At 36.8% G+C, this 26,554-nt stretch overlaps 1 protein-coding gene across 2 annotated transcripts in view; it reads left to right on the forward strand.

Moving 5' to 3' along the window:
* The window catches only part of LOC144973756 (uncharacterized), a 173,547-nt gene that overhangs the window by 107,079 nt on the left and 39,914 nt on the right, over positions 1-26,554 (forward strand). The window contains exons 2-3 of one of the 2 annotated variants that reach the window (XM_078916628.1): positions 2,201-2,579; positions 3,411-3,759. In XM_078916628.1, the coding sequence (XP_078772754.1) occupies positions 3,651-3,759 (109 nt within the window). In that variant the 5' untranslated portion in view covers positions 2,201-2,579; positions 3,411-3,650. The remainder of the gene's footprint in view (positions 1-2,200; positions 2,580-3,410; positions 3,760-26,554) is intronic. The other variant, XM_078916627.1, reaches the window with a different exon arrangement.

Genomic DNA, 26,554 nt, shown 5'->3' on the forward strand with positions numbered 1-26,554 from the left:
TATGTGTGTATGTGTGTATGTGTGTATGTGTGTGTGTATGTGTGTGTGTGTGTGTTATCTTTCATTGTATTTTTAAAATATCAAATTTTTTCTTCTATTTTTTTCTTGCTTGTTTTGTCTGGCACCTTTCACACACACTTGTTCACATCTTTATCTTGTAATTTAAACTTTGACAGTCATATATAAAGTATTGTAAATAAGGTCACAAAAATAATTGGTCTTATACTTAGAAGCTTGTGTCACTTGGATGCTCAAACATTTAGCATCCTGTATAAATCAGTGGTCAGGCCTAGTTTGGAGTGTGGGAATTTTATTTGGAATCCATTTCTTGAAAGGCAATTTGTTATTTTAGAAAATGTCCAAAGACGTGCGGCGAAAGTAATGTCGACTCTTAAAAATGTCCTCAATAGGGAACTTTTTGCTTTAATATATATATATATATATATATATATATATATATATATATATATAATATATATATATAATAATAGATAGATAGATAGATAGATAGATAGATATATGACTGAGCATTCACAATATGTCAGTCATAAGGATAAATGTCTTTTGTTTGTTTTCATTTTTAATTTTCTTCCATACTTTAATCTCCTTCTCACATTTTAATATTTTTATCTCAAAGAACATGCAATGCGTAATGTCCAATGTATTGTTACTTGTGTTTTAAGGGCATTTAAGGAACAGTCGATCCTTTGTAATGCTCTATTACTGGTATGATATGATATGGAATTGATATTGTGATAAATGCCCTTTGTGCTTGCATCATTATGTCGTCCGCACTGTATCTCCTCGGGTCATTATTTACACCATTGTCGAGTGGGGTAATTTGCGTAAAGTGCACTCCCCAAAAAGCCAATGTTTTGTAATCATTATCTATCCGGCCATTGACCACGCTTAATACCGCTTGACTTTGGTTCGAGTTAAGGCATCCTGTCTCCTGACCAAAGATATTATATTCACTCTCGAGTTCCCCCACAATTTTTGTTTGTTGTTTTTTGTTTTGTTGGGGTTTTTTGTTGTTGTCTGATTTGCTTTTTTATCGGGTTTGTTGTTGCTGTTGTTGATATTATTATTTTTTGAGTTATTTGTTTTGTTTGTTTGTTTGCTTGCATGTTTGTTTGTTTGTTTGTTTATGTAATAAATGGACATGTCAAAATAGGGTTAAAACGACAACCATAAAACGTCCGATTATCAAGAACGAAGAATCTTAACGGAAATGACGTAAATCTTTCTCCGGAAATAGGATGAAGACTTAATATTTTAATCATCATCATATCTTGTCGCGCCAGTGAGTCAGCCAGTCCCGGGCAGTCTGGTTGCATTCCCTCAGGTCAGCATTGGTGCAGTGAGGTCCCAGTGAGCATTCGGACAGGTGGTCATGGTTTAAAGTTTTTAAATGTATACAATTTCATTGCATTAATATAGAATGTGTACATATATCAAAACAAAACCAAAAAAAAACAATCATATTCACTATTTGATGACAATGCGTTGATACTATGTGATTAAGGCTTGAAGTATTTCCATCTATTCCATTTATTTGATGACAATGCGTTGATACTATGTGATTAAGGCTTGAAGTATTTCCATCTATTCCATTTATTTGATGACAATGCGTTGATACTATGTGATTAAGGCTTGAAGTATTTCCATCTATTCCATTGGAATAAAAGGTGTCGTTTACTTACGGAAAAATTAGATTAGGGGAATTTTATCACCTAAATGATTTTGTTTGGTTGTTTTGATCATTTGTATTGTTGTTGTTCCGTGACTGTATTTATTACATCTGTTTGTTTGGTTGTTATTTGTTGTTTTTTGTTTCGTTTTGGTTTGTTTTTCTTTTTTTGTTTTGTTTTTTTTAAATTTATTTTTTGTTCTTTTAAAAAATGTTAATATACCTAATACCAGTTGTTTTGCAATAATTTCCAGTGTATGTACTTAATTTACTACGAGTAATTGGGTTCCTAGGCTGTGCATTTAACGTATAGGCTAAGGATTATTCTTGCAGTATAAGTTTTGATCATTCACACTATGTCGTCCACAAAAGCGTTGGTCACGCTCGTCGTTGCTTGATCTCTATATTTTTTTACACTTCAAACTGGGCTATTTGCGCCCAAGAGTACTTTACCAGGTCAAAAACTCATTTTAATGTTTTATTTTCCAATATTATTTTTTTTCTTTTCAGTGAAAGGGAGAGAAAGATAGACCAACAGGAACCATCGTTTTTGACCAAGGGGGAAAACTCTTGTGAGATTATAACCCCTTGATGAGGAAGTTGTACGGAGCAAAAGCCATGCATTTCCTTCACGCCAAACTGGAATTTGATTGGCGTGCACCGATCAAATGTTCGCCGCACGCCGGAAAAGTTATGAATGCCAATGTGCACGATATCCTAGGGCCGTGGATGGAGACACGTAGCCATCGGGCATTATAAATGACACCCGGAATACTGGATACAGCCGAGAGGGATTATATCTGATGTTTACGGTGATATTTGATAAGCATCCATCAAAACTGACCTAATCACGGGGTGCACTGTATTAGCATTGGATTATTCATGGATGGTAACTCTGTTCCCAATCTTTTTCGAAAAGGAAAAAAAAATAGGGATTTATACCGGAAATGGGGACACGATTTTATGCGTAAATGCAAAATCATTTCCGGATGTTTGATCGGGTCGCTTTTCTTTATTCACAATAATGGAAATGGAGATTTGTGGGCGATAGTCATAATCTATATTATGGATGGGATTTTTCCGCTGTGCCTGATGGATACATTTTATCAGAAATAGATGGCGGTGTCTTAGAATTAGCTGTGTTCTATCGATTCGTTTTCACAAATTATTCATCAAATTTAGAGAATTTTATTATCTAGAGAGTTGTTATGTATTTATTTATTTATTTATTTATTTTTTTTTTTTATGCAATGATACGTTATAATGCTTAACCTATTGACCTGGAAAAATTACCTACTTACCATACTCGATTTTAATGGGGGTTTTAAAAAAAGATGATTAAAATTGAGCTTTTATATAGCTCAATATCCACTAAACGTGCTCAAAGCGCTATACAAGGGGATCTGGCCAACAGTTAGGCGATATTACATTTTTGTCTGACAGAGACAACGCTGTTAACGGCCAGGTACTCATTTTACACCTGAGTATGGTGTGAGAATGTGAGTAAAGAGCTGTTTCCAAAGACTCAACTATGCTCTCAGCGAGGCTCGAACTCTAGACCTTCCGATCCGAAAGTGAGTGTCATACCACTGTGGCTGACTCCTGGGTTATTCCAGTCTTCCTTTGGAATAGATCCTAAAGAAAAAATTTCCCCTAAGGGATGAATAAAGGAAATTTTACTTTTATTTTATATATTTATTTTATATTATTATAATTTTAGTTTTAAAGAAAACCTCAACGGAATCAATCCAAATTTGTCCTGGTTTGAGTGACAGTGTGCAAAATCTTTCCATATTCTCTTCGGATATTCTAGATTAGAAAGGAAATGTTCTATACGTGAAGTATGAAAGTATGAGTTTGTTATACAGTCGTCATGAACGTTGGAGCCTTGTTGGACATCGTGGGATGGAACCTGGATCCCCGCCGTGCCATTTCCAATAGGACCAGCAGATGATTGAGAATGGTCATCAGTACAATGGACAGACTGGAGAGATGGTCAGCTGGTGGCCTCTGTGGTCAATTCGAACAGTCGGTCATCGTCTTTCTGTTCATTCTCATTCCTTTACAAGGTAATCAAACTTTATCCCTTCTCTCTCTCTCTCTCTCTCTCTCTCTCTCTCTATATATATATATTATATATAATATATATATATATATATATATATATATATATATATATATCTGTCTATCTCTCTCTCGATCTATCTATCTCTCTGTCTCTCTGTCTATCTATCTACCTATCTATCTATCTATCTATCTCTCTCTCTTTCTCTCTCTCCCTCTCTTTCTCTCTCTCTCTCTCTTTTCTTTCTTTCTCTCTCTCTTTCTCTCGCTCTTTCTATCCATCTTTCTCTCGTTCTTTCTCTCTCTCTCTCCCTCTCTCTCTCTCTCTCCCTCTCTCTCTCTCTCTCACTCTCTCTTGTATACTAATAGTACATTCCAATTACATATGATTCTCCCACAAGTCGACTACAAAAGACCTACAATACAAAACCTCCTTCTCAGCTAGTCTCAAGCCTGACTGTTTTTAGACCATTGATAGAGAGGGACAGCGTGGCTCAGCGGTACTGTCTTGACTACGTATCCGAAAAGTACCGAGTTCGATCACCGGTCGCTTCGCTGTGTGGGATTGAGCTAGTCACCTCGCTCTCTCTTAATTAGCGGCGCTGCACTGCGGCTGACGCCTGGGTTGTTCCGGTCTTCCCTTGGAATAGACCTTAGAGAAAAAATTTCCCTATGCGATTAATAAAGTGAATTTTAAAAAAATTCACCAAACATGCTCAGAGTGTTGTACAAGTGACCCCGAGCTAAAAGCATTACATAACATGTAGAACGAGACAAGACGCCTGTTAAGTGATATTACTTTTTTTTTTTTTTTTGCTGTTAAAAGCCAAGAACTCATTTTACGCATGAGTACGGTGAGAGAATGTGAGTAAAGAGCTTTTCAAAATAATTTTCAGCGTTCTGAGCGAGTCTCGAACCCTGGACCTTTCGATCCGAAGGTTAGAGTTATACCACTAGTTCACATAGAACTCCCGGATTAAAGATTGACAAAATGGGATTCGTTTTATTTGATCAACATTTGAAATTAATCGTTTTCTGGCGAAATTAAATTTTTTATTTTTTTTTGGACAAAGATTGACTGTAACACGAGCGATAGCATAACATAGTTTGTGCTTAAAGCATGGAATAGAAACGAATGGATTATATAAATAAATTAGAATACATATTCCTTTAAAAGTAACATTTAATAATAATGATGAGAAGGACGATGATGATGATGATGATGATGATGATGATGATGATGACGATAACGATGATGACGATAATGATGTTGATGATGATGATGATGATGATGATGATGATGATGATGATGATGATGATGATGACAATGATAATAAACTCTTTTTAAGAGCTGTAACTCTGAAACATCAGATTATTAGCGCTTAAAATACAACATTTAATTACATTGGCTTAAACACACACTCACAATCACACACAAACAAACAAACACACACACACACACACACACACACACCACAACACAAACTGGACGCCTAGATTATGATTGCTACTCATAATACCATCTCGCCTACTAAAATTAAAACATTCAAAATTACACAACCGATTATTCACCACGAAATACTCATGACGACAATAAAAACCGCCTGTTATTGTATTATGACCTCTGCTTCATGACCTGCATTGGCTGCCTGTTGAGAAAAGGATTAAATGGGAGCGATCTATATTCTTGTTTTCGTCCAACCAAGTCATCAATCACATGATTTGTTGCTGTCCAACGATTGGATATTTCTTCAGAGTTGTAAACACGCTGCTTTGTTTATGAAAGTTGTAAACATACCCATGTGTCAAGCTGAACAAAATGACCAATAATTGTGATGTTAGATATTTCAAAAACTGTGAACACTTTTCAATATGTGGGTCATTTTGAGCACATATTCCAATGTGACCAATGACCTCGAGCACATGGAAATATAATATAGATCATGCCCATTCAACGCTTGTGTTTTGGTGTATCGTTGTCTTGAAGGTACTGCCCCTTCTTACATTTCGGAACTAATTGAAAGATATTCAAAACCCCGCCCCTTACGTTCGGCCAGTGATTCCACCAAACTAGTTGTCCCTCGAATTCGGAAAAATGCTGGAATGAGATTCTTTTCTCATTTCGGACCCTCTATTTGGAACGCCTTACCGCAGAGCATTCGTGAAAAAGATCTTTGTCCATTTGTAAACGTTCGCTTTAAACATATCTGTTTCGATTTTAGTAGAAGATATGAGAAGCAAGATAGGTGTCTGGTTTGTGTTGTGTGTGTGTTGTGTGTGTGTATTGTGTGTGTGTATGTGTGTGTGTATGTGTGAGAATGAGTATATTTCAGCCAAAGTAATTTGTAATTTAAGCGCTTAAAGTCTGGTGTCTCGGAGTTATAACGCTATATAAGTTTTCACCATAATTATTATTATGACGACAATGACAATAATTTTAGAAAATATCTCTTTGAAAGGTCACGTCAATAATACGATAACTTGGAACAATTTGTCAGCCGCGGCGAACAATTTTAAGAAATCACCACTTTATGGATTCTGTCCTTTCTGCCATTTTTCAAATGTCCGTTTGGTGGATGAAATGTGATCCAACGCATCAAAACTGTTTTATATTCGGGGTGTTTTTTGTGCTTAAGTTATATAGATAGTTCGAAGATGACGTCACTCAGGTCTTTGTTATTGTTTTTTGCCATCCGCGTTTATGAGTAATGCTCACTGAACTGTATTAACCCGACTTTAAACGTTCATGGATACACACAGTTTTGTGTATTGGTCCGTTATACTTCCGGATGGCAATGTTGTGAGCTTCTTAGCCAAGCGCATACTATCTATAGAAGGAACGATGTCACTCAGCTCTTTGTTATTGTTTTTAACCGTTTTGAGGGGGTGGGTGACAAATCAGAAAATGAAATTAAACAAAACAAACAAAATCATCCTTGTTGTTGTTGGTGTCAAATTAATTCTGGTCACAAATCAGATCGTTGGTCGGGTTTCTTTAAGGAGGCTTGTGCCGATGGGTTCAGTGTAATATTGGTCTGTGTGTGTGTGTGTGTGTGTGTGTGTGTGTGTGTGTGTGTGTGCAGGATAGGGTGTTTGTGTGTGGAGTTTGTATGGATGGGTGTGTATGACACACTGGGAAAAGGTCATTCTTTTAAAATTGGACATCAAGTCAACAATAATATGAAGCTATTTTGAAAAACTGGGGAAATATTAAAGTTTTATCGTTTTTTCTCGGTCCAATAATGAAAATTGATCCAAAAAGCGACACTCTAGCACACACAAACACACACACACACACACACACACACGCACACACGCACACACACGCACACAAAACAGAAGAATTAGCGTTTTATTCTATGGAGATCGATAATACCTTCCCAATCTCAGGCTCTATGGATATCCAAGGGGGTCCGATAGCTCAATTGATAGAGCATTCACTTCGCACGCAAAAGGAGACCGAGATCGATCCCGGGTGAAGACGAATTTTTTTTCTGGTCTTTCTATCCACCCAGCATGAGCAGTGATTGGGTAGCTGGGTCTGTTATATCTGGCGGAAAGCTCTTTTTGATAGATTAGGGTCCTATCAAAATGGTAGCAACCAATTGTTACTGTCCGTTACACTCTATAGAACGGGGATAAAATATGACTCCATAAGCTTGATGACTCTGAAGGACTTCCAAAGACATCCAAACATCTCTGGCATTCTCTGAAAAAATCACCTTTAGAACAATTTTGACCAGACAATTTTAATATCAAATATCGGTCAACTACGATGGCTAGTGGTTTGTGAAAACATCTCAAACCTGAACATTATTTGAAGTCTTGGGTTCGAGAGATTTTTGTTTAAAAATGAAGGGTTGTCTGGATCAATCGATTTTGAATTTAAAAGTTTCCCTCGTCAGAATGTTGTAAAGTATTTTGACAGGAAATGTCAAGAAATCACATATCAGTCTAGAATCTCTCCTCCTATTCTCAAATATTTCAAATCACGTAAAAGACGAAAGATAATACACACTTGTTTCGCAATGTATATAATATTATGCAAATCCTTCGCTCCCTCGCCTAAATTGACCCTTCCATAAGTCCGTGTATGTGGCGTCAAAGATTGAGGAAATACGGCAACAAAACCACATTAAAATACACGATGTAGATCTAACACAAGGTACTTTCTGCCATACCTGAAAGGTATTAGCCACCCAATCACTGCAGAGTGGACAGGATCAATCAGAGAAAGCAGAGAAAAGCATTGACTGAAAACGACATCGTTACTTTCTCTTGCTTGAGATTTGATCTATCTATTTAGAGGGATATATTAAGGGATGCCTAATAATACTTACTTATCCGAACCAGCGACCACCTGAGCTCTAGCCCTTCGGTCTTGTTCCATGACGTAGAAGTTAGGCGTCTTTTCTAGTTGTTCCAGGTGACTATAAAGTGTGTTACTGATGCTTGGATTTGGTGCCTAATAATAAGAATAGATACTTGTGCCCATTTCACGCTACAGAGATGGACTAAAATCTGGCACAGCCTAAAATAACTACACATACAAACATAGCAACTGTCCGTTCAATGACCAGTGCCCGTTCAATGAACGTGATGATAAGTCGATCAACGCCATCAAAATTTATGATTCAAGATTTGATTAAAAGTTGAACTTCTGTCTTAATAGACGATATATTTTCAAACTGGTAAGAGAACTCCAGGGAGATTTTTACTGGGACACGGAGAGATATTATAGTCTGCATTTAATATATTAAATATTTCGGTCACTTACCGTAGAATTATTTCCCAGTTTAGATAGCGGAAAATTATTTATATACATTTTAATAAATTGATTGTATTCAAAATAATGAGAGAGAGGAACTACTAATTGGTGTCGATTCAAGGCAAGTACTCCTACCTCATTGTCATACCCTTCCAACGGAACTTGATACGTGTGTGCCTATATGGCATCAAAGATTGAGCAATACGGCAACAAAATCACATTAAAATACACGATGCAGATTATGATGGCGTCTGTTTTCGATGGGATTTGACGAAACAAATTTGATTTTTCGATAAAATCACCACGATATCTAATCAATTTCAAAATACACACAAACCATCTTCATGTCAATCGTAAACACCGTGTAAAATTTGGTGACGATTGGTCCAGTGGTTTTGGAGCCTTAGTGTTACTAAAAAATACAATTTACCAAATAAATAACAAGATACGTATAAAGTCCAAATGATGTTTAATTCATTGTTGTCATCAAATTTTATTTACTATGTATGAACTAAATTGTGTAGTAACACACTTCGTATCTAATCATATAATGGACAATCGTAACAATTCTTAAACATTCTAACATTTACACTAAAACATTATTGGTCAACCTTGTTATATTTTATCATTGGTTACATCGAAGTATTGAACAGAGTTTGGAGAACTAAAGATATCTCCCTTCGACTAAAGCTAAGACTTTTCAACTCAAACGTGAAGTCTGTCCTAGTGTATGGATGTGAAACTTGGAACGCATCACAGGCATGTATAAGGAGGGTACAGATTTTCGTAAACAGGTGCATGCGTAATACGTAATGAGATTTTAAAAAGTTAGCTCATGATAGAGAAGGATGGAAACTGTTTATCTGTGGCCTATACCCTGACCCAGGGTGAAAAAGGCAATCGAAGTATTCAAATCAATTGACATGTCTTGCCCTTAGAAATGTCATGGCATTACAGACATAATATTATATCTAATCCATTTCACGTGGCCAACCACGTACGGAAGGGCCAATTTGACTGCAATACCATGATAGTACTAAGCATGCTATCTGTTGATTTACGAAAATTGGATATTTGAAGCTGTTGGCAAAACAAAAACAAAACAAAAAACAGAACCTAAACAGAATAATTTTAGCGTTGACAGGAAATTATTCATTTTAAAGAAATGAATACGAGAATACATCGCTATACAATTTTTTAAAAGCAATATGAACAACTGCAATTTTTAGTCATTTTCTGAATAGACATTTCGATACCTACGACAGTTATTTAGCCTTTCATTTCCACTCTGGTTCAATAGTGAGAATGTATGAGACAACAGCACTTTTCCAGCCTCATTGAACAGGAAGATAAACAAAATACCTACACCATCATGAAATTAGTATTAGACAGGGACTATGAAAGAGTGACAGACATCACCCCAAGACCGAATATAATTGAAATTCACCACACCGGAAATAGAATATGCTGCATCCGATGACTCCATTGTAGATCGTGGAATCGACATTTTTATTTCAAAGATTCCAAATAAATAAGACTTATGCAAACAAATATTTTGATGTTTTGGGGGACAAGGTGGCGGGGTGGATAAGGCTGTCTTTCACACGGAAGACCCGGGTTTGAGCCCCGTTGTTGACATCTGTTTTTAGCAAGATACGTATCCCCCTTTGCTCACTTTACGTGGATGCACTGCGGCAAACGGATGGATTATCTGTTATTCTCTAGATCGAGCCCAAAGAAAAATTCAATGTATAGCCTAAATCTGGTTTTCAACCAAGGTGATCTCGGTAATATTGAACTTGTAATTAAAGTTATGAAATTTGAGTGAAGTGTATATAACATGCTTTTGATGAGAATAACTATATAGATAGTATGCGCGTGGCTAAGAAGCTCATAAAATTGCCATCCGGAAGTATAACGGACCAACACACAAAACTGTGTGTAACCTTAAACGTTTAAAGTCAGGTTAACACAGTTATGTGAGCATTACTCATAAATGCGGATGGCAAAAAACAATAACAAAGACCTGAGTGACGTCATCTTCGAACTATCTATATAGTGTCTTAACTAGTTGACTGCCGTACTCTGGAAAAACGCGTATTTAGGAATTTGACCAGAATACTCGTCCTTCAAGTACCAATCAATTTAAAAGACCTTCATCTTGTCAAAAACTCTCAAACCTGGGAGTTCGCGAAGGATGAGTTTTCTGGCCAAATCTTTTTAATACGTGTTATTGTTGGGTTATTTTTTCAGAGTACGACAGTTGACTGGTTAAATTGAGATAAACTAAACTTTCCTATTTCTATTTACAACTATTAAATAAACTTTTTGCATCGCCCCCCTCCCCCCGCCCTCCCCCCGACATGATGCCAGATAGAACAGTGGGTCACACAATTTCCTGAAGGATGATGAAAAAATGTTTTCTCTCATTTCATTCTAAAATTTTATTTCCTGTAAAGAATGAAAACTAACAATAAATAGAGGTCGGCCATTGTTGCCGCGTTGTGGTAAATTGGCATCCACGCCGGATGTTGTAAACACTCCATCAAATGTCAACAAGAGTTGTCGATATTGTCCAAGGGGGAAAACAATTGAAGATTGATAACTTTGTCCAGAGGGTTTTTTAAAAATCCACAAAAATGTTTAAAATGGACATCGCAACTTTATATTCCTCCCATTAATGATATTAATAATATTTCAATTTGGAGCCCTTGTCGATTCAACAAATAATAGCAGGTCATTAATGGAAGCCTTTTATTACATTTTTTTTCTATTCTGTAATGTATTTCTATTCCTGTTGTTCAACGCGTTCAATTGTATTGAAGCATTCATTATTCACCTGAGCGGATTTGGTGCGCATTGATCTTCCGTTCATCACGACTTCCAGGAATGAACCCAAACATGGCCGTTTGTCTGTGATTCTTTAATGAAGTTTGTTTATTGTTACATCAGATTTCAACAAGTCTTCTTCATGTCACATTGCCATCATCATCATCATCATCATCATCATCATCATCATCATCATCATCATCATCATCATCATCATCATCATCAAATGCCAGGCCTGTTGCAGACATCGGCGATCATGTCCCTCCAACCATATCTGTCCTCAGATCTTCTCAATAGCTCGATTCCTGTTCCTCCTCCACCAATATTACCATACCAAGAAATATTACATATGTTATGAGTTGTATTAAAACCTGGGTATTGATGCTCGTTTAACGAACAATACAAGGTTTGAAACAGCAATAGGAGACACGAATCTATCTCTTTTGTACGAAACACTCCCGATAAATAGTCACGCGTAATGATATCAAGTTTACAATAATAATTTGTGACGTCAGATTATCAAGCTTTTATTTTCGCTAAAATTTTGATTCTTAAGAAGAAGTATTAGCCTATTTCAACATTTTTAACATGTCTTTTATTCAAAGATGGCGAAATCAGAATCGATTGATGGTAGAATAAAACAATTTCTTACACTCTTGCGTTTTGGAATTCGAACTTTGTTCCCAACGCGTACTCGCAAGCTCGTACAGCGGTTGGGAAAACGTCCGGAATTCCAAAATAGCTAGACTGAAGGAATCGTATAACATCCAATACCACAAACTTTTTCTAGTTAGAAATTGTAGATGAAAAGTGAAGACATACATTTATATCTTGTCACCATTGTTGACATTCATTCCCGCTTTGTTGACAAAATCTTCCGCAAAATGATTTAATCCAAACCTCACTAGATACAATGATTAATCAAATAAGGCGTTTTTATATAACACTAATTTTAAAGCCAACACACACACACACACACACATGCACACACACATACACACACATACACACACACAGACTCACATTGACATAAATTATAAAGAGAATTCAAACCTATTTCTTTTTATTTTTAACATAGAAAAGTTTCCTTACAGGAAGTCAAATCGGTGGTACTCAAATGGTGAGCGAGCCTGCTGTCGGCTAGCCAGGATAAATATTGCCGATTGAGCGCCAAATTTGGTCAACATCATAGCTTGTCGCTCTAACACCGAACCCACTCCACAGCATCTGGGGAGCAGACTCTTTGGTCATGGTCAGTGCAGCTGACATTCTCTAAGGATGTGCTCCATCAACTGCTCTTTTCAATTCATTGTCCTCTCAAAATCTCTATAATGACAACACTTTGCTTAAGGAATGCGTTATTTAATTAGTAGTAGTAAGCTTCGCAGTCCGAATGACGCTTGCTGAGAATTGTGTGATTCAGTCATTGTCGATGAGTATAGCTGCTCTCTCCATCCATGTTGTTCATTGTTTCCATTGGTCACGGTCCTGGGCCAGAGTTTTGGGGCTGTCAAGATCTTGTTGTGACTTAAGTACGGAGGGCACTGCAGTATTTCTCAGTTCTTCTTTAATAACTTTGAGAAAACGAATAAAAAGCAATGTGGAATTGTCCAAGTCGACGTGTACATATATACAGGTCTGACATCCGAACCCACTTATGGCCCTAGTTTAACATTGTTGTAATGAACAATATTTTGCGTCGTTTTTTTTTTTTTTTTTTTTTTTTTGTTTTTTTTTTTTTTTTTTTTTTTTGGTTGTTTTTTTTTTTTTTGAGATTTCCATCACAACAATGAGCCCATAAATGAAATGGGTTATCAGACCTGCAAATAAGTACAAGTTGGTCAAAGTCAAAAGCCATTTCTTCGTAAAATATTACCTTTCTAAAAATAGAATTGTGGGTAACTCGTATTTGCTTCATTATCCAATCTCAAAATGTAAACGTTTTCATTTCTTTTATTTATTTTATTTGACAAGTCAATTACGGATATTTATTATTCAACGTCTTTTATTTCTTTTTGTTTCACTAGATCTAGATAAGTGGTATCGGATGAAACGTTTTTCTTTCCTTTCCTATACATAAGTAACGCGTACTGATATAACACGTTTACACCAACAATTAGTGACGTCAAACTTTCAAATTTCTAATAGGATTCAATAGTCTGATGTCACCTCCGCCAGCAACCAGAAGCTTGGTTCTAATCAAAGAAAATCGGTGCTTTTATTCTTCATGCTGGCTAGAACTTTTTCACATGTCATGTGATCAGATGTATAAAAGTCAAAACGTGATCAGATTTATAATGTTTTTCTTATCTGAATACACTTTTATGCTCTTCGGAGACGTATTTCATAAAGGCGTCCGCCATTGTTCCGATAGTTTAGAACCAGTTACTCAGTTACTATGGCGGTGTTGGATGGAGCATCACCCTTGAATCATATACCTATGATGTTCGCATGGGTGTACGATCCGATAGTGATGTCGTTTCTTCTTCTCTTTACTAGCCTATCCTGCTTCTTGGTTTGTGATTGTATTTTTGACAGGGTATTTTTTTTCCTGTAAATCCTCTGCCTGTTTGTTCTTGGTTATTTATAATTTAGCTTATGATATCTTTAGGTTATGATTTTGATTGACATTTGTACTATTTTGTTAGATTGCTTGTTTTTGTTTCAGCGGTCTCTCATTTAACCTCAATTGTGTGAAGAGACCTAAAGCAACAAACAACAAAAAATCAGTTACTATGCGTCATTACGAGGAAGTGACGTCACGACCCTTGAATCCTATTTCAGCATCATTCAAATATCTTAAGATTTATTTTTCCATCATAAATAATGAAACCCAAGTGGTCTCCTTCTTCAGATGATAATGAATGAACTGAATGAACTGACCTGGTGGGGTTCCTACCTCCCATAGTGGGCAGGAGGTACTTATTGTGTCTTCTATCCCCTATATCTGTTTTCCAACTTGCATTCTGTCTTTGTCTTGGAATGAGATTGCTTGTTTTGTCCTGGCTGGAGGAAACAGTCGAATGCATAGTTATTGTTTTGGAGATGATATTTTTCCTTGTAAATCATCTCCTGTTATGTATTATTATATTTGTTCTAATTTATATTGTAGCATTTGAGTGTATTCCTCTAGTGGGGCCGTACTTGTGTCCGGATGAGACTTATGTGATCTCAAAGAACATTGTGGTATGCTCTTGGAATCTACATCTGATCCCTATTTGTTCCCAGTTCACTTTTCTGGTGCTTTAATTGTAATTCTAGAACTTTTTACTATCCATTTCTTCCTTTTTACTGGCGCTGATATAACCTATATGTGTTGCAGCGCCATAAAACCCTTAAAAACAAAACAAACAGAGTTCATATGGTCGATGGGCAAAACTGATAAAAGGAGAAAAGAGAATAATTTACAATACATTTTTTTAGTCTGTAGAGCAACTTTAAAAGTCTCAATATTGTCCAGAAGTTTGATACTAAAAGACTGGTTGTTCCATGAGCGCTTGTAATTGGGGGAAATGAGTAACTTTTTGACTCTCCACGTTAGATGGAGGAATATCAAAGTAAAATATCGGGACTGCCTGCTAGACGTCTATGTGTTTTAACATAACATAACATACCATAACACAACATAACATACCATAACACAACATAACATAACATAACACAACATACCATTGCCAAAGGCTTAAGATTGTATCCTTTAAATGCCTTTGATATAAAAAAATATATACAAAGTGATTTATCTAGCCAGCACGAAGAATAAAAAGTACCGATTTTCTTTGCTTAGAACCAAGCTGATGGTTTTTGGGCTGACGTGACATCAGACTATTGAATCCTATTGGAAGACTACCAAGGGGAAAGAAACGAAAGTCTGTTGACAATGTTATTCTTCTGATTGGACAGATAAAATATAATGAGTTCAGCCAAGATATAAATCAAATGTTTTCAATTGACAAACGTATTATTCTTATTGGATAGATAAAGTTGAGTTCACCATATTCATTTACCCACACATATATTTTTTTAATCAACGAGGAAATGTTTTATAAACCTGAACGTATGCCTCTTTAAGTTAAATTAATACATCATACAGGCTAATTTTGATTGTTAAAGCCAATCTGGCAACGAATCTAAATGGGTGTCTATTTTCCACTCCCTTCATCAAATATGACTAATAATTTTGAACGAGCAGATTTTCTAATCATTTGAGTCAACGGGTGATTAAATTACCCTTGATTTAGAAAAAAGGTCGCACGTAACTCGAGTAGAAATTTTAAAATAGTTTTGTTATTTTTAGATTTGCCAGTAATTCTGTGCTCGTTGGCAAAAAATTAACATGTACGGAACAACTTTGGCCTCCTGCCCCACTTAAAAAAAAACAAAAAACTGTTGAGATAGATATTAGAAAAAGTCTCCTGACCATAAGTGGAGTGAATGGAGTAACGCTATCACTTTGATTACTGACCCCGACAGATGAAATCGAGAGCTGTAAGTTCCAGAATGAACCAGGGAAATTCCAATATTATATGACAAGTTCTGCCTGTGAGGTGTACGTCCTGGCGAATGGAAAGTTGGGGGGAAGGGGGGGGGAGGAGGAGAGGGAGGGGTTGTAGTAAATATAATCATGTTGTGTGAAATATTGAATAAGATAAAAAAAAACAACAACCGATAAGTAAGGACTACTGGACAGAAAGAACGAGACGGTCGATATTGTTACAATATAAAAAATGTGAAATGGCAATACCATAAATAAGACTAAACTGAGTAACGGGTTTAGAAAATTAAATGGTAAAAATAGAAGAGAAAAAAATCAAAAGAAAAAGATTGCTGTGAAGCAGTTATAATTTTTTCTCACTTTTCCTTTTTATTTCCTGACTTTCATTCATTGTGAATCTTTCTAGTTTGAAATTGGATATTTGTACTTGTGCACAATGTGTACCGATTGACCCTTCCTTTAACCATTTCACTGCCGTACTCTAGAAAACACGTATTTAAAGTTTGGCCTGAAATCTCGTCCTTCAATTATCAATCGATTTAAATGACCCTCATCTTGACAAAACTATCAAACCTGGGACCTCTTCTTCTTCTCCTCCTTCTTCTCTTCTTGTTCTTTCTCCTCCTCCCCCTCTTCTTCTTCTTTCTCCTCTTCCTCTTTTTCTTCTTCTTCCTCCTCCTCCTCCTCCTCCTCCTCCTCCTCCTCCTCCTCCTCCTACTACTACTACTACTACTACTACTACTACTACTACTACTACTACGAATACTACGAATACTACTACTACTACTACTACTACTACCACTACTACTAACACTACACTACTACTACTACTACTACTATACTACTACTACTACTACTACTACTACTACTACTACTACTACTACTACTACTACTACTACTACTACGAATACTACTACGAATACTACTACGAATACTACTACTACGAATACTACTACGAATACTACTACGAATACTACTACTATAAAAACTATTTCTACTTTAATTTCTATTTTTTGTATATACTATTACTACTGCTACTTCTACTACTACTACTACTACTACTACTACTACTACTACTACTACTACTACTACTACTACTACTACTACTACTACTACTACTGCTACTACTACTACTACTACTGCTACTACTACTACTACTACTAGTACTAGTACTACTACTACTACTACTAGTACTAGTACTACTAGTACTACTACTACTGCTACTACTTCTACTACTACTACTACTACTACTACTACTACTACTACTACTACTACTACTACTACTACTACTACTACTTCTACTAATACTACTACTACTACTTCTACTAATACTACTACTACTACTTCTACTACTACTACTACTACTACTACTACTACTACTAGTACTACTACTACTAGTACTACTACTACTAGTACTACTACTACTAGTACTACTACTACTGCTACTACTTCTACTACTACTACTACTACTACTACTACTACTACTACTACTTCTACTACTACTTCTACTACTACTACTACTACTACTACTACTACTACTACTACTACTACTACTTCTACTACTACTACTACTACTACTACTACTACTACTACTACTACTAGTACTACTACTACTAGTACTACTACTACTAGTACTACTACTACTAGTACTACTACTACTAGTACTACTACTACTACTACTACTACTACTACTACTACTACTACTACTACTACTACTACTACTACTACTACTACTACTAATACTACTACTACTACTACTACTACTAGTAGTCTACTATCACTACCAATACCAATATCTCTATCTATACTGATACAAGAAGAAGAATCTGTCAGCATGCCGAATGGCAATTGTCTACTGTCTCTGGGGACTTCGAACTGACAATCCTGGAACTGTACCTAATTTATTGCGTTCTTCTGATTTTTGATGTGACGTAACGTTACACATGAAGCACTACATATCTCTCTTCCAAGTATCACACGAATGGCAACTGAAAGAATTGTTAAATTTGGTGTTAAACCATGTGCTCATCATTTAATTTCTATTCTACCAAATTAACCTTTTATAGATTGTATGCGCTTGGCTAAGAAGCTCATAACATTGCCATCCGGAAGTATAACGGACCAACACACAAAACTACGTGTATCCATGAACGTTTATAGTCGGGTTAATAAAGTTTAGTGAGCGTTACTCAGAAACGCGGATGGCAAAAAACAATAACAAAGACCTGAGTGACGTCATCTTCGAACTATCTATAATTAGCCGTTCATTATACGGTATACCAACGAGTATATCATTGGGTATACTAACGTGAAAACTAACGATACGTGGCCATTCGTACGAAACACTTATTTGTGGTACTTGTATGGCTATGTGGTCTAGTCGTATGACATTCGCTTTCGGGTCGGAAAGTCTTGGGTTCGAACCTCGCTTGCGCATAGTTGAGTCCTTGGGAAAGACTCTTTACTCACATTCTCTCACCCTACTCAGGTGTAAAATGAATACCTGGCCGTCAACAGCGTGGTCTGTCGGAAAAATTATAATATATTCTAACAGGCGTCATATCTCGTTCTACACGTTACGTGTTTATGTTGGTCAAGGACCCTTTGTAAAGCGCTTTGAGCACGTTTAGTGTCTATTGCGCTATATAAAAGCTCCGTTGTTTTGGGTTTTTTGTGGGGGGGGGGGGGAGTTTAAAATCAAAACATTTAGACATTATCAGCCATTCATGTAATGCTTACGCAATAAGTGAGTGATAGGTGTACTTGTTGCTATAACTCTCTCGTGTCTTGTGCGATGTGAAAGCGAAAGACCATTTGACTTATTTTCGGGGTTAGGATAAGATTGTAATAATGAGTTTATTCACGAGCTTTGCCATTCCTTCCTCCATTTTGATCAAAATGTTTCCTTTCTATTTGTGTTAGTACCCTTAATGCGTTATCTGTGTTCCAAATAAAATAGCATTGTTATAATAGGATTCAATAGTCTGATGTCACGTTCGCCCAGCAACCAGCAGCTTGGTTCTAAACAAAGAAAATCAGTAATTTTTATTATTCATGCTGACTAGAACTTTTTCACATGTCATGTGATCAGAATGTATAAAAGTCAAAACATGATCAGATTTATAATGCTTTTATCATCTGGATACACTTTTATGCTCGTCGGAGAAGTATTTCATAGGGCGTCCGCCATTGTTCCGATAGTTTAGAACCAGTTACTAAGTTACTATGCGTCATTACGAGGGAAGTGACCTCACGAAAAGACACATCAAATAAGCGAAAAATTTATATCGGCGATTTTAATATTCAGTTTGATGTTGATCAGAATAGTCTCGTTAAAATTATAAAAAATATGCTGAATGAACATGGCCTCACTCAGTTAGTGACCTCTCCAACTCAAAGATTGGGGCACATCTTGGACTGGTTCATCATTGACACACCCTCGCTTGTTGAATCAATTAAAAATATCAAAAAAGAAATTTCAGACCACAATCTGATTCTGGCAACTCTCAAATGCATCAAAGAGAAAGCAAAGAAAGTCAAGATAGTGTCTAGGGATACCAAAAAAATAGACATTAGTTCCTTCAAAAACAATCTGTCAGAGGAACTAGGAAGAATGGATATACCATCAGCACAGAAAACAGACGAGGTACTGCGCAACGTCATCGACAGGCATGCGCCAAAGACAACTAGAATAATAAATTCCAGGAAACCGTCTCCGTGGTTTAACCAGAGTGAAAAAACTGCCAAAAGGGAAAAAAGGAATGCAGAGGCATCGTGGAGAAAATCGGGCCTTGAGATTGACCGGCTGATATATATAGCAAAAAAGCATAAGTATAAAACCACCTGCAAAAGAGCAAAAAGAAACTATTATAACACAAAACTGTCATCAGTGAGGGACACTAAGGAATTTTTCTCTGTTTCAAAGGAACTTTTAGGGGAAGAAAAGGGCATGTGTCTACCCACTAATATCCCGGTAGAAAAGCAGCCGGATGCATTTTCAGATTTCTTTTCGGGAAAAATATCGAAAATTCGGAACAATTTGGACCTCGTGCAAAATGAAGATATAAATTTCCACCCTTTTTCGGGTTCACAGGGATTCTCTTGTTTTAAAGAAACAACTGAAGAAGAAATTTCTAAAATAATTTTTTCATCTTCCTCGAAGTCATGTGATTTAGATCCTTTACCAACTAATATTTTGAAATTATGTCTTCCTGAATTGTTACCTTGCATAACTTATATTATAAATCAGTCACTTATCTCAGGACAAGTCCCAGATATCTATAAACATGCAATTGTAAAGCCTCTCATAAAAAAGCAAAATCTCAATGTAAATGACCTTAGTAACTACCGTCCCGTCTCAAATCTGCCATTTCTTTCTAAAATCCTTGAAAAAGTTGTACTCAGACGTCTTTCACAACATCTCCATGAAAACAATCTATGGGAAAAATTTCAGTCAGCTTATCGTTCTTACCACAGCACAGAAACTGCTCTGTGCTGTGTTGCGAGTGATTTGCTTGATGTTTTAGATAAAGGTTCTGTTTCTCTTCTGACATTGTTAGACCTTTCGGCGGCGTTTGATACTATTGATCACGGTATTCTCATTAAACGACTTAATATAACCTTTGGCTTGTCTGGGACTGTCTTGCAGTGGTTTGAATCTTATTTAGATGGCAGAAAGCAACAGGTTATGATTTTAGATAAACTTTCTCGTCAACATACATTGTCTTTTGGTGTTCCTCAAGGCTCTGTTTTGGGTCCAATTCTTTTTGTTTTGTATACTTCTCCATTATCTAATGTCATCACTGGTCATGGGCTGCGCTATCATCTCTATGCAGATGATACGCAACTTTATGCTACTGATAAAACTAAAAATCTCGAAAATATTGTCAAACGTGTGGAAGAATGTGTGACGGATGTGAAAGAGTGGATGGATGCAAACAAGTTGAAAATGAATGAGTCAAAAACAGAAGTGATGATTGTGGGAAATAGAGGGCAGTTGAAGGTGAATGATGGTCTTGAGGTGTTGATTGGGGGTGAAAAGATCAAAGTTTTAAAGACTGTGAAAAATTTGGGTGTCTATTTTGATTCAGAAATGAAAATGTCAGCTCACATTTCTGCTCTCTGTAAATCTTTATACTTTCAATTGAAGAAAATCAGTTCGATCCGTCAGTATATTGCAATTGGAACATGTAAAACATTGGTTGTTTCCCTCATTTTTTCGAAACTAGACTATTGTAACTCGCTGCTTGTCAACTTGCCTCAGGTTTCTATTAAACAATTGCAACTACTGCAAAACAGTGCAGCAAGATTAGTTTTTGGCAAAAAAAAATTTGATCATGCAACCCCTTTGTTGGCCTCTCTCCACTGGTTGCCCATTGAAAAGCGCACATATTACAAAGCAGCGTGTCTTGTTTATAAGTGTTTGGCTGGTATAGCACCGGCATATCTCACAGATCACGTGGTCATGTGTAAATTTGAAAATTACACTTTAAGATCATGTAATGACCAAACGAAAATTTCGGAAAAAAGATCAAGAACAAAATTTGGTGATAGATCGTTTGCTTGTTTCGGCCCCAAGATTTGGAATGAACTACCACGTGGTCTGAGGGAGTGCAAGTCTTTACCTACTTTTAAAAAGAATCTCAAGACACATTTTTACTGTATTTGTTTTTCTTGACTCTATATGAATCCTTGATTTGGCTATGAATTATTATTGTTATTATTTTTTCACTTAAAATTGATATTTATATTGTAAAGTGCCCAGAGCTTGTGTTTTACACGAGAATGAGCGCTATATAAATGTGTATTATTATTATTATTATTATTATTACGACTGTTGAAGCGTATTGTTGGCTTGTAGGACTTCTTTTTATAGTGTGGAAGAAAACTTATCATTTATTTTCAAGGCTTTGTGTATAAATTATTTTCTTTTCTCGTAGTTTTATCAACATCTCGTTTGATCCTATGAACTAACACCAGTGTATTTACTTTTAATTATATAACCTAGTCTAGATCCAATATCTGAACAGTGACAAATCACGTGATAAATGCTCAAATGGAATGCAAGAATGAATATAGATCGGCCTCATTCTATTCTTACTACTAGCTTTATCGACTGAAAACAACAACACTGTACTCCGAGAAAAAAAAAACCGCAAACTTTTTTTTTATCATTTTGGCTAGAAAACCTTTTCTTCGATAATCGATTATTAGTATAATATAAATATTCCCCCAGCTTGTCAAAAGATTCGAAATATCCCTTAGACTTCTAGTTAAAAGACAAGAGTTTAATGAGAATTTTGGACAAGATAGGATAGTCGAATCGCTCCATATTTCAAGTAAAGATATTCTGGCCAAATCCTTAAATTGGGTTTTGTCAGAACGTAGAGAAATAGGTTGTATGTACGTCGGAAAGATTCAGACCGGGCGATGAGAATCGAACAAAAGCAACAAAGCGAAACTAGGCTGAACAGGAAAATGGGACAAAATGAGAAGAAATTGATTGGATCGCTATATTACTATAGAAAACGTGAAATGGGGGGGGGGGAGAGAGAGAGAGAGAGAGAGAGAGAGAGAGAGAGAGAGAGAGGGGGGGAATGAAAGAGGGGAAGGGGTGGTAGAGACAGAAGTTTGGCCTATTAAAGCATCGTTGCCACATCCGCATAATTAATGCCAAATCTGAAATATTTGGCATTTGAAAAAGGTTGCCGTTGAGAAGAATTCATCTAATGGAATTTAGAACTCCTAAAAAGTTATAGTTACATACTGAGTACCGCGTATCATTCAACATTGTCATGAAATCACCACGTGACCAAAATACATATAGGTATCAGCACATGGTTTACATCATCAATATCGCTGCTATGGATTATACTGACGTGGACGTATTTTCAGGTCTGATAACCCAAACTGTCAAGGGGCCTATTATAAGAGAAATGCTATCAACCCAACGTTGACTATTCTCCATCTCAATAAAGTGTTGAAATTCGCCTAGAATTCATTGCCTTTGGTTATCAGGACGTTGGTTTATACCTATAGGGAACACATTTAAATGTGTCATGTAAAAAACGGGTTCCAATCTCATTGGAAGTGAAAAACCATTCTTCTGGAGGACTGTATATATCATCATCATCATCATCATCATCATCATCATCATCATCATTTCCCTATTCATCCTGGGTCAGGGTAAAGGCCACAGACGCACAGTTTCCACTCTATTTATTTTTTTTCTCTCAATTTACTGCCGTGCATCTGGCATTTTAGTAATAAATATTTATGTTTCTATTGCTTTCGTTGTTGGCTGAGGAAGGATTTTAAGCCCGAAACGTTCCGTGTTTGTTATTTTTGTTCCTTTTTGAAGCCGTTCTATTCATTTTTGTTTATTACTTTTGACAGTCCGCCGTTTCTAGCAGTTCACTTTGACTCGTCTGGGTGGGGTTCCTGATCTCCCATAGCGGGCAGGGAGGTACCCACTGTGTCTTCTTTCCCCTCATATCTGTTTTCCAACATGCTTTCTGTCTGTCTCGGAATGAGATTACTTGGTTTTGTACTGGCCCTGGCCGGAATCCTAGCTGGGAGGGAAACAGTCAGATGCATAGTTATTGTTTTGGGAGATGATATTTTTTTCCTTGTAAATCATCTCTCTGTTATGTATTATTATATTTGTTATTTTGAATGTTTAAAAAAATGTAAGCATTTGAGTGTATTCCTCTTTGTTGGATCTTGTGCTTGTGTCCGGATGAGACTAATAGGTGATCTCAAACTAACTACATTGGTGGAATGCTCTTGGAATCTACATCTGATCCCTATTTGTTCCCAGTTCCCCTTTGTCTTACTCTCTCTTGGGTGCTTTATAATTGTAATTCTAAAACTTTTTACTATCCCATTTTCTTCCTTTTTACAGGCGCTGATATAACCTAAATGTGTGGCAAACGCCGTAAAATCCTTAAAAACAAACAAACAACTTTGACTCGTGGTATTTAGACCGTGCACTTATCATTGTGATTTACTTTGTAACTATAGTCTCTCTAATTTGAAATTTTCACAACCCACTTTTTGAAAAGTTAAAAGGGCAAAATAACACGAATACATGCTGATTTAACCTCTGATAATGATGATGATGATGAAGATGATGATGATGATGATGATGATGATGATGTTGATGATGATGATGATGATGATCATGATGATGATGATCATGATCATTATGATGATGATGGTTATGATGACGAAGATGACTGTAATGATTATGATTATATTGATGATGATTATAATGATTATGATGATGATGAAGAGGAAGAGGAGGAGGAGGAAGAGAAGGAGGAGGAGGAGGGAGAGGGGGTAGAGGAGTATGGCGATGGTGATGACAAGAGTTGTCTTATCAGTGAGTTCCCGAGTTCGATTCCCATCACCTCAAAAATGTTTTTCTCCTTTATCTATTGTCATCTGCCAAATCTCTACTCACTTCATGTCATTGTATCATTAAGACAAGGACCTGATCCACTCTCTTTTCTATATGTATGTCTTCCCTTAGAAAAGACCCTAGAGACAAATGCCCCCTATGGAGTGAATAAAGGGAATTATAAGTTCCTATATGAAAATTATTTTTTTTCTAATTCCCTTTATTCATCCCATAGGGGAAATTTGTCTCTAGGGTCTTTTCTAAGGGAAAACTGGAACAACCCAGGCGCCATCCGCAGTGCAACGCCGCAAATTAAGCTAGGGCGAGGTGACTTTCTCAAGGCCACACAGTGCAGCTGGTAATCGAACTCGGTACCTTTCGGGTACGAAGCAAAGACCGTACCGCTGAGCCAAGCTGCCCCCCCCCCCCCCACTATTTGGTACATGTGTTTCTAACATGCTTTTAATGTCGTCAGATGCTTCATCATTTAGGCTTTTAAAACAAAAAAGCAATTCGCAGATGCCCTACTTCCCTTGTAACCGATATAAATTATCTCGGCATTCTCATTCCCTTCCAAATCCCCCCCCCCCCCCCACCTAACCCCCGTGTTTAGTACCTCTTAATGGCAGCCATTACTCCGGAGAATTCCACATCACAGCCACAGTTGACAACAGAATGTACCCCTGGCCAGTGGCCGTACAAAATGAACAGGACATTATTCGTAGCTTAGCCTACATCTAGTGTCCAAAGCCATTTGTCGGAAATAAACCCCTTATTTTATGGCCTGTGATTTTCTTGGATGACACATCAGAAATAACAAACCATCGACGTCCGGTAACGCCCATGTTTTAGCACATTAGATCTATTTATAGTACCCGCTTCCGTTTAATACTGCATTATACCCCATTTCCAGCTACGTTCTGGTCGTAATTTGCATACATTGTGCTCATTTTCTTCACTGCGAGATACTAAAATTTGAGAATGTAACCGGAGCACTTAGTCTTGTCACGAAACGAATAATTTAACGCCCAAGTCTATACTCATCTCAGATAGAATATTACACCAAAGTCGTCTGCGAGACATTTTGAGTTGAAGTGACCCCAGTTTCACATCACACTCTGGAGAATTTTAGGAATATTTTGTCCGAACAAAATTAGATGGGAAACTCCGAGAGAAAGGATAGTTACAATGAATGGAGATTTTAATTCAGAAAATATTGATATTAACACGAAATGAAGTGAGTAGGAAAGTTCCAGAAGACAGTAGAGAATAAAAATTTCGCGGCGGCGATGGGGGCTCGAACCCGCGCCTTTACTTGGGGGGGGGGGGGTCGTGGATAGCTCATACGTTAGAGTCACGATCTCCCCGACAAGGCGGATTTGTCGTGCCAGTAAGGTCGCGGGTTCGAGCCACCATCGCCGCCGCGAAATTTTTATTCTCTGTTGTCTTCTGGAACTTTCCTACTCACTTAATTTTTTGTTGTTAATGAGGGGAGCTGTGACTTAAACAGACACAGACGGAGAGATGGCTGAGAAACGTCAGAATGGAAAACTCTGCTCTGCCAAAAAAAAAAAAAAAACTGCACTCAGATGGATGGCTGAGGGCAAAAGACGGAGAGACTGGCCCAAAGAAACCTGGAAACACTCACCGATAATGAGCTGAAAGAAGCTGGTCTAATCTGATACAACGCCGGCCTCCATGAAGCCGACAGACAGACATACGTGAAAGTCCTTGTTAGAAATGCCTTGTGCACCCAATGACTCGACCAGGATGAAGTGAGTAAAGCCACATCAATTTAAACAAAGACGTCACGAGTCAGAAATACGGCAACCGGAGGTCACGGATAATGTAGGGGAGATAATTCAAACTGATACTAAGCCGCTACAAGTAGTGGGCTGTTAAAAGTTTTAATCAAAAATGAATAAAACAACTTCAAAAAAGACCAAAATATATCAAATGCGGAACATTTTGGCCTCGAAAGCCTTCTTTAGCCAACAACGAAAACAATATAAACATTTTTGTTTATTATTTTTGAGAGCTAATTCGTACATTAATAACATTAATGACGCCTAATTAGCAATTTGTTGGTACTGTATATAAGGAAATTAGATTCCAATATCTGGAGGATAATAAGGATTATTGTGAACCACATTGGGACAGGGGGGAATCAATAAAAATGTGCTAAAGGAAATTTGATTGTTCATAGTCCAGAATTTTAATAGGTAATTTTATTTTTAATACGATATCTAAAAGCAAAGCTTGACATGGAACGAAGAACTTGAGGGAAAAAAAGAGAGAAATAAGACTGAC

This window comes from Berghia stephanieae, chromosome 5 (genome assembly GCF_034508935.2).
Source record: "Berghia stephanieae isolate SIO BIC M18660-M18661 chromosome 5, UCSD_Bste_1.3, whole genome shotgun sequence".
NCBI lineage: Eukaryota > Metazoa > Mollusca > Gastropoda > Nudibranchia > Aeolidiidae > Berghia > Berghia stephanieae.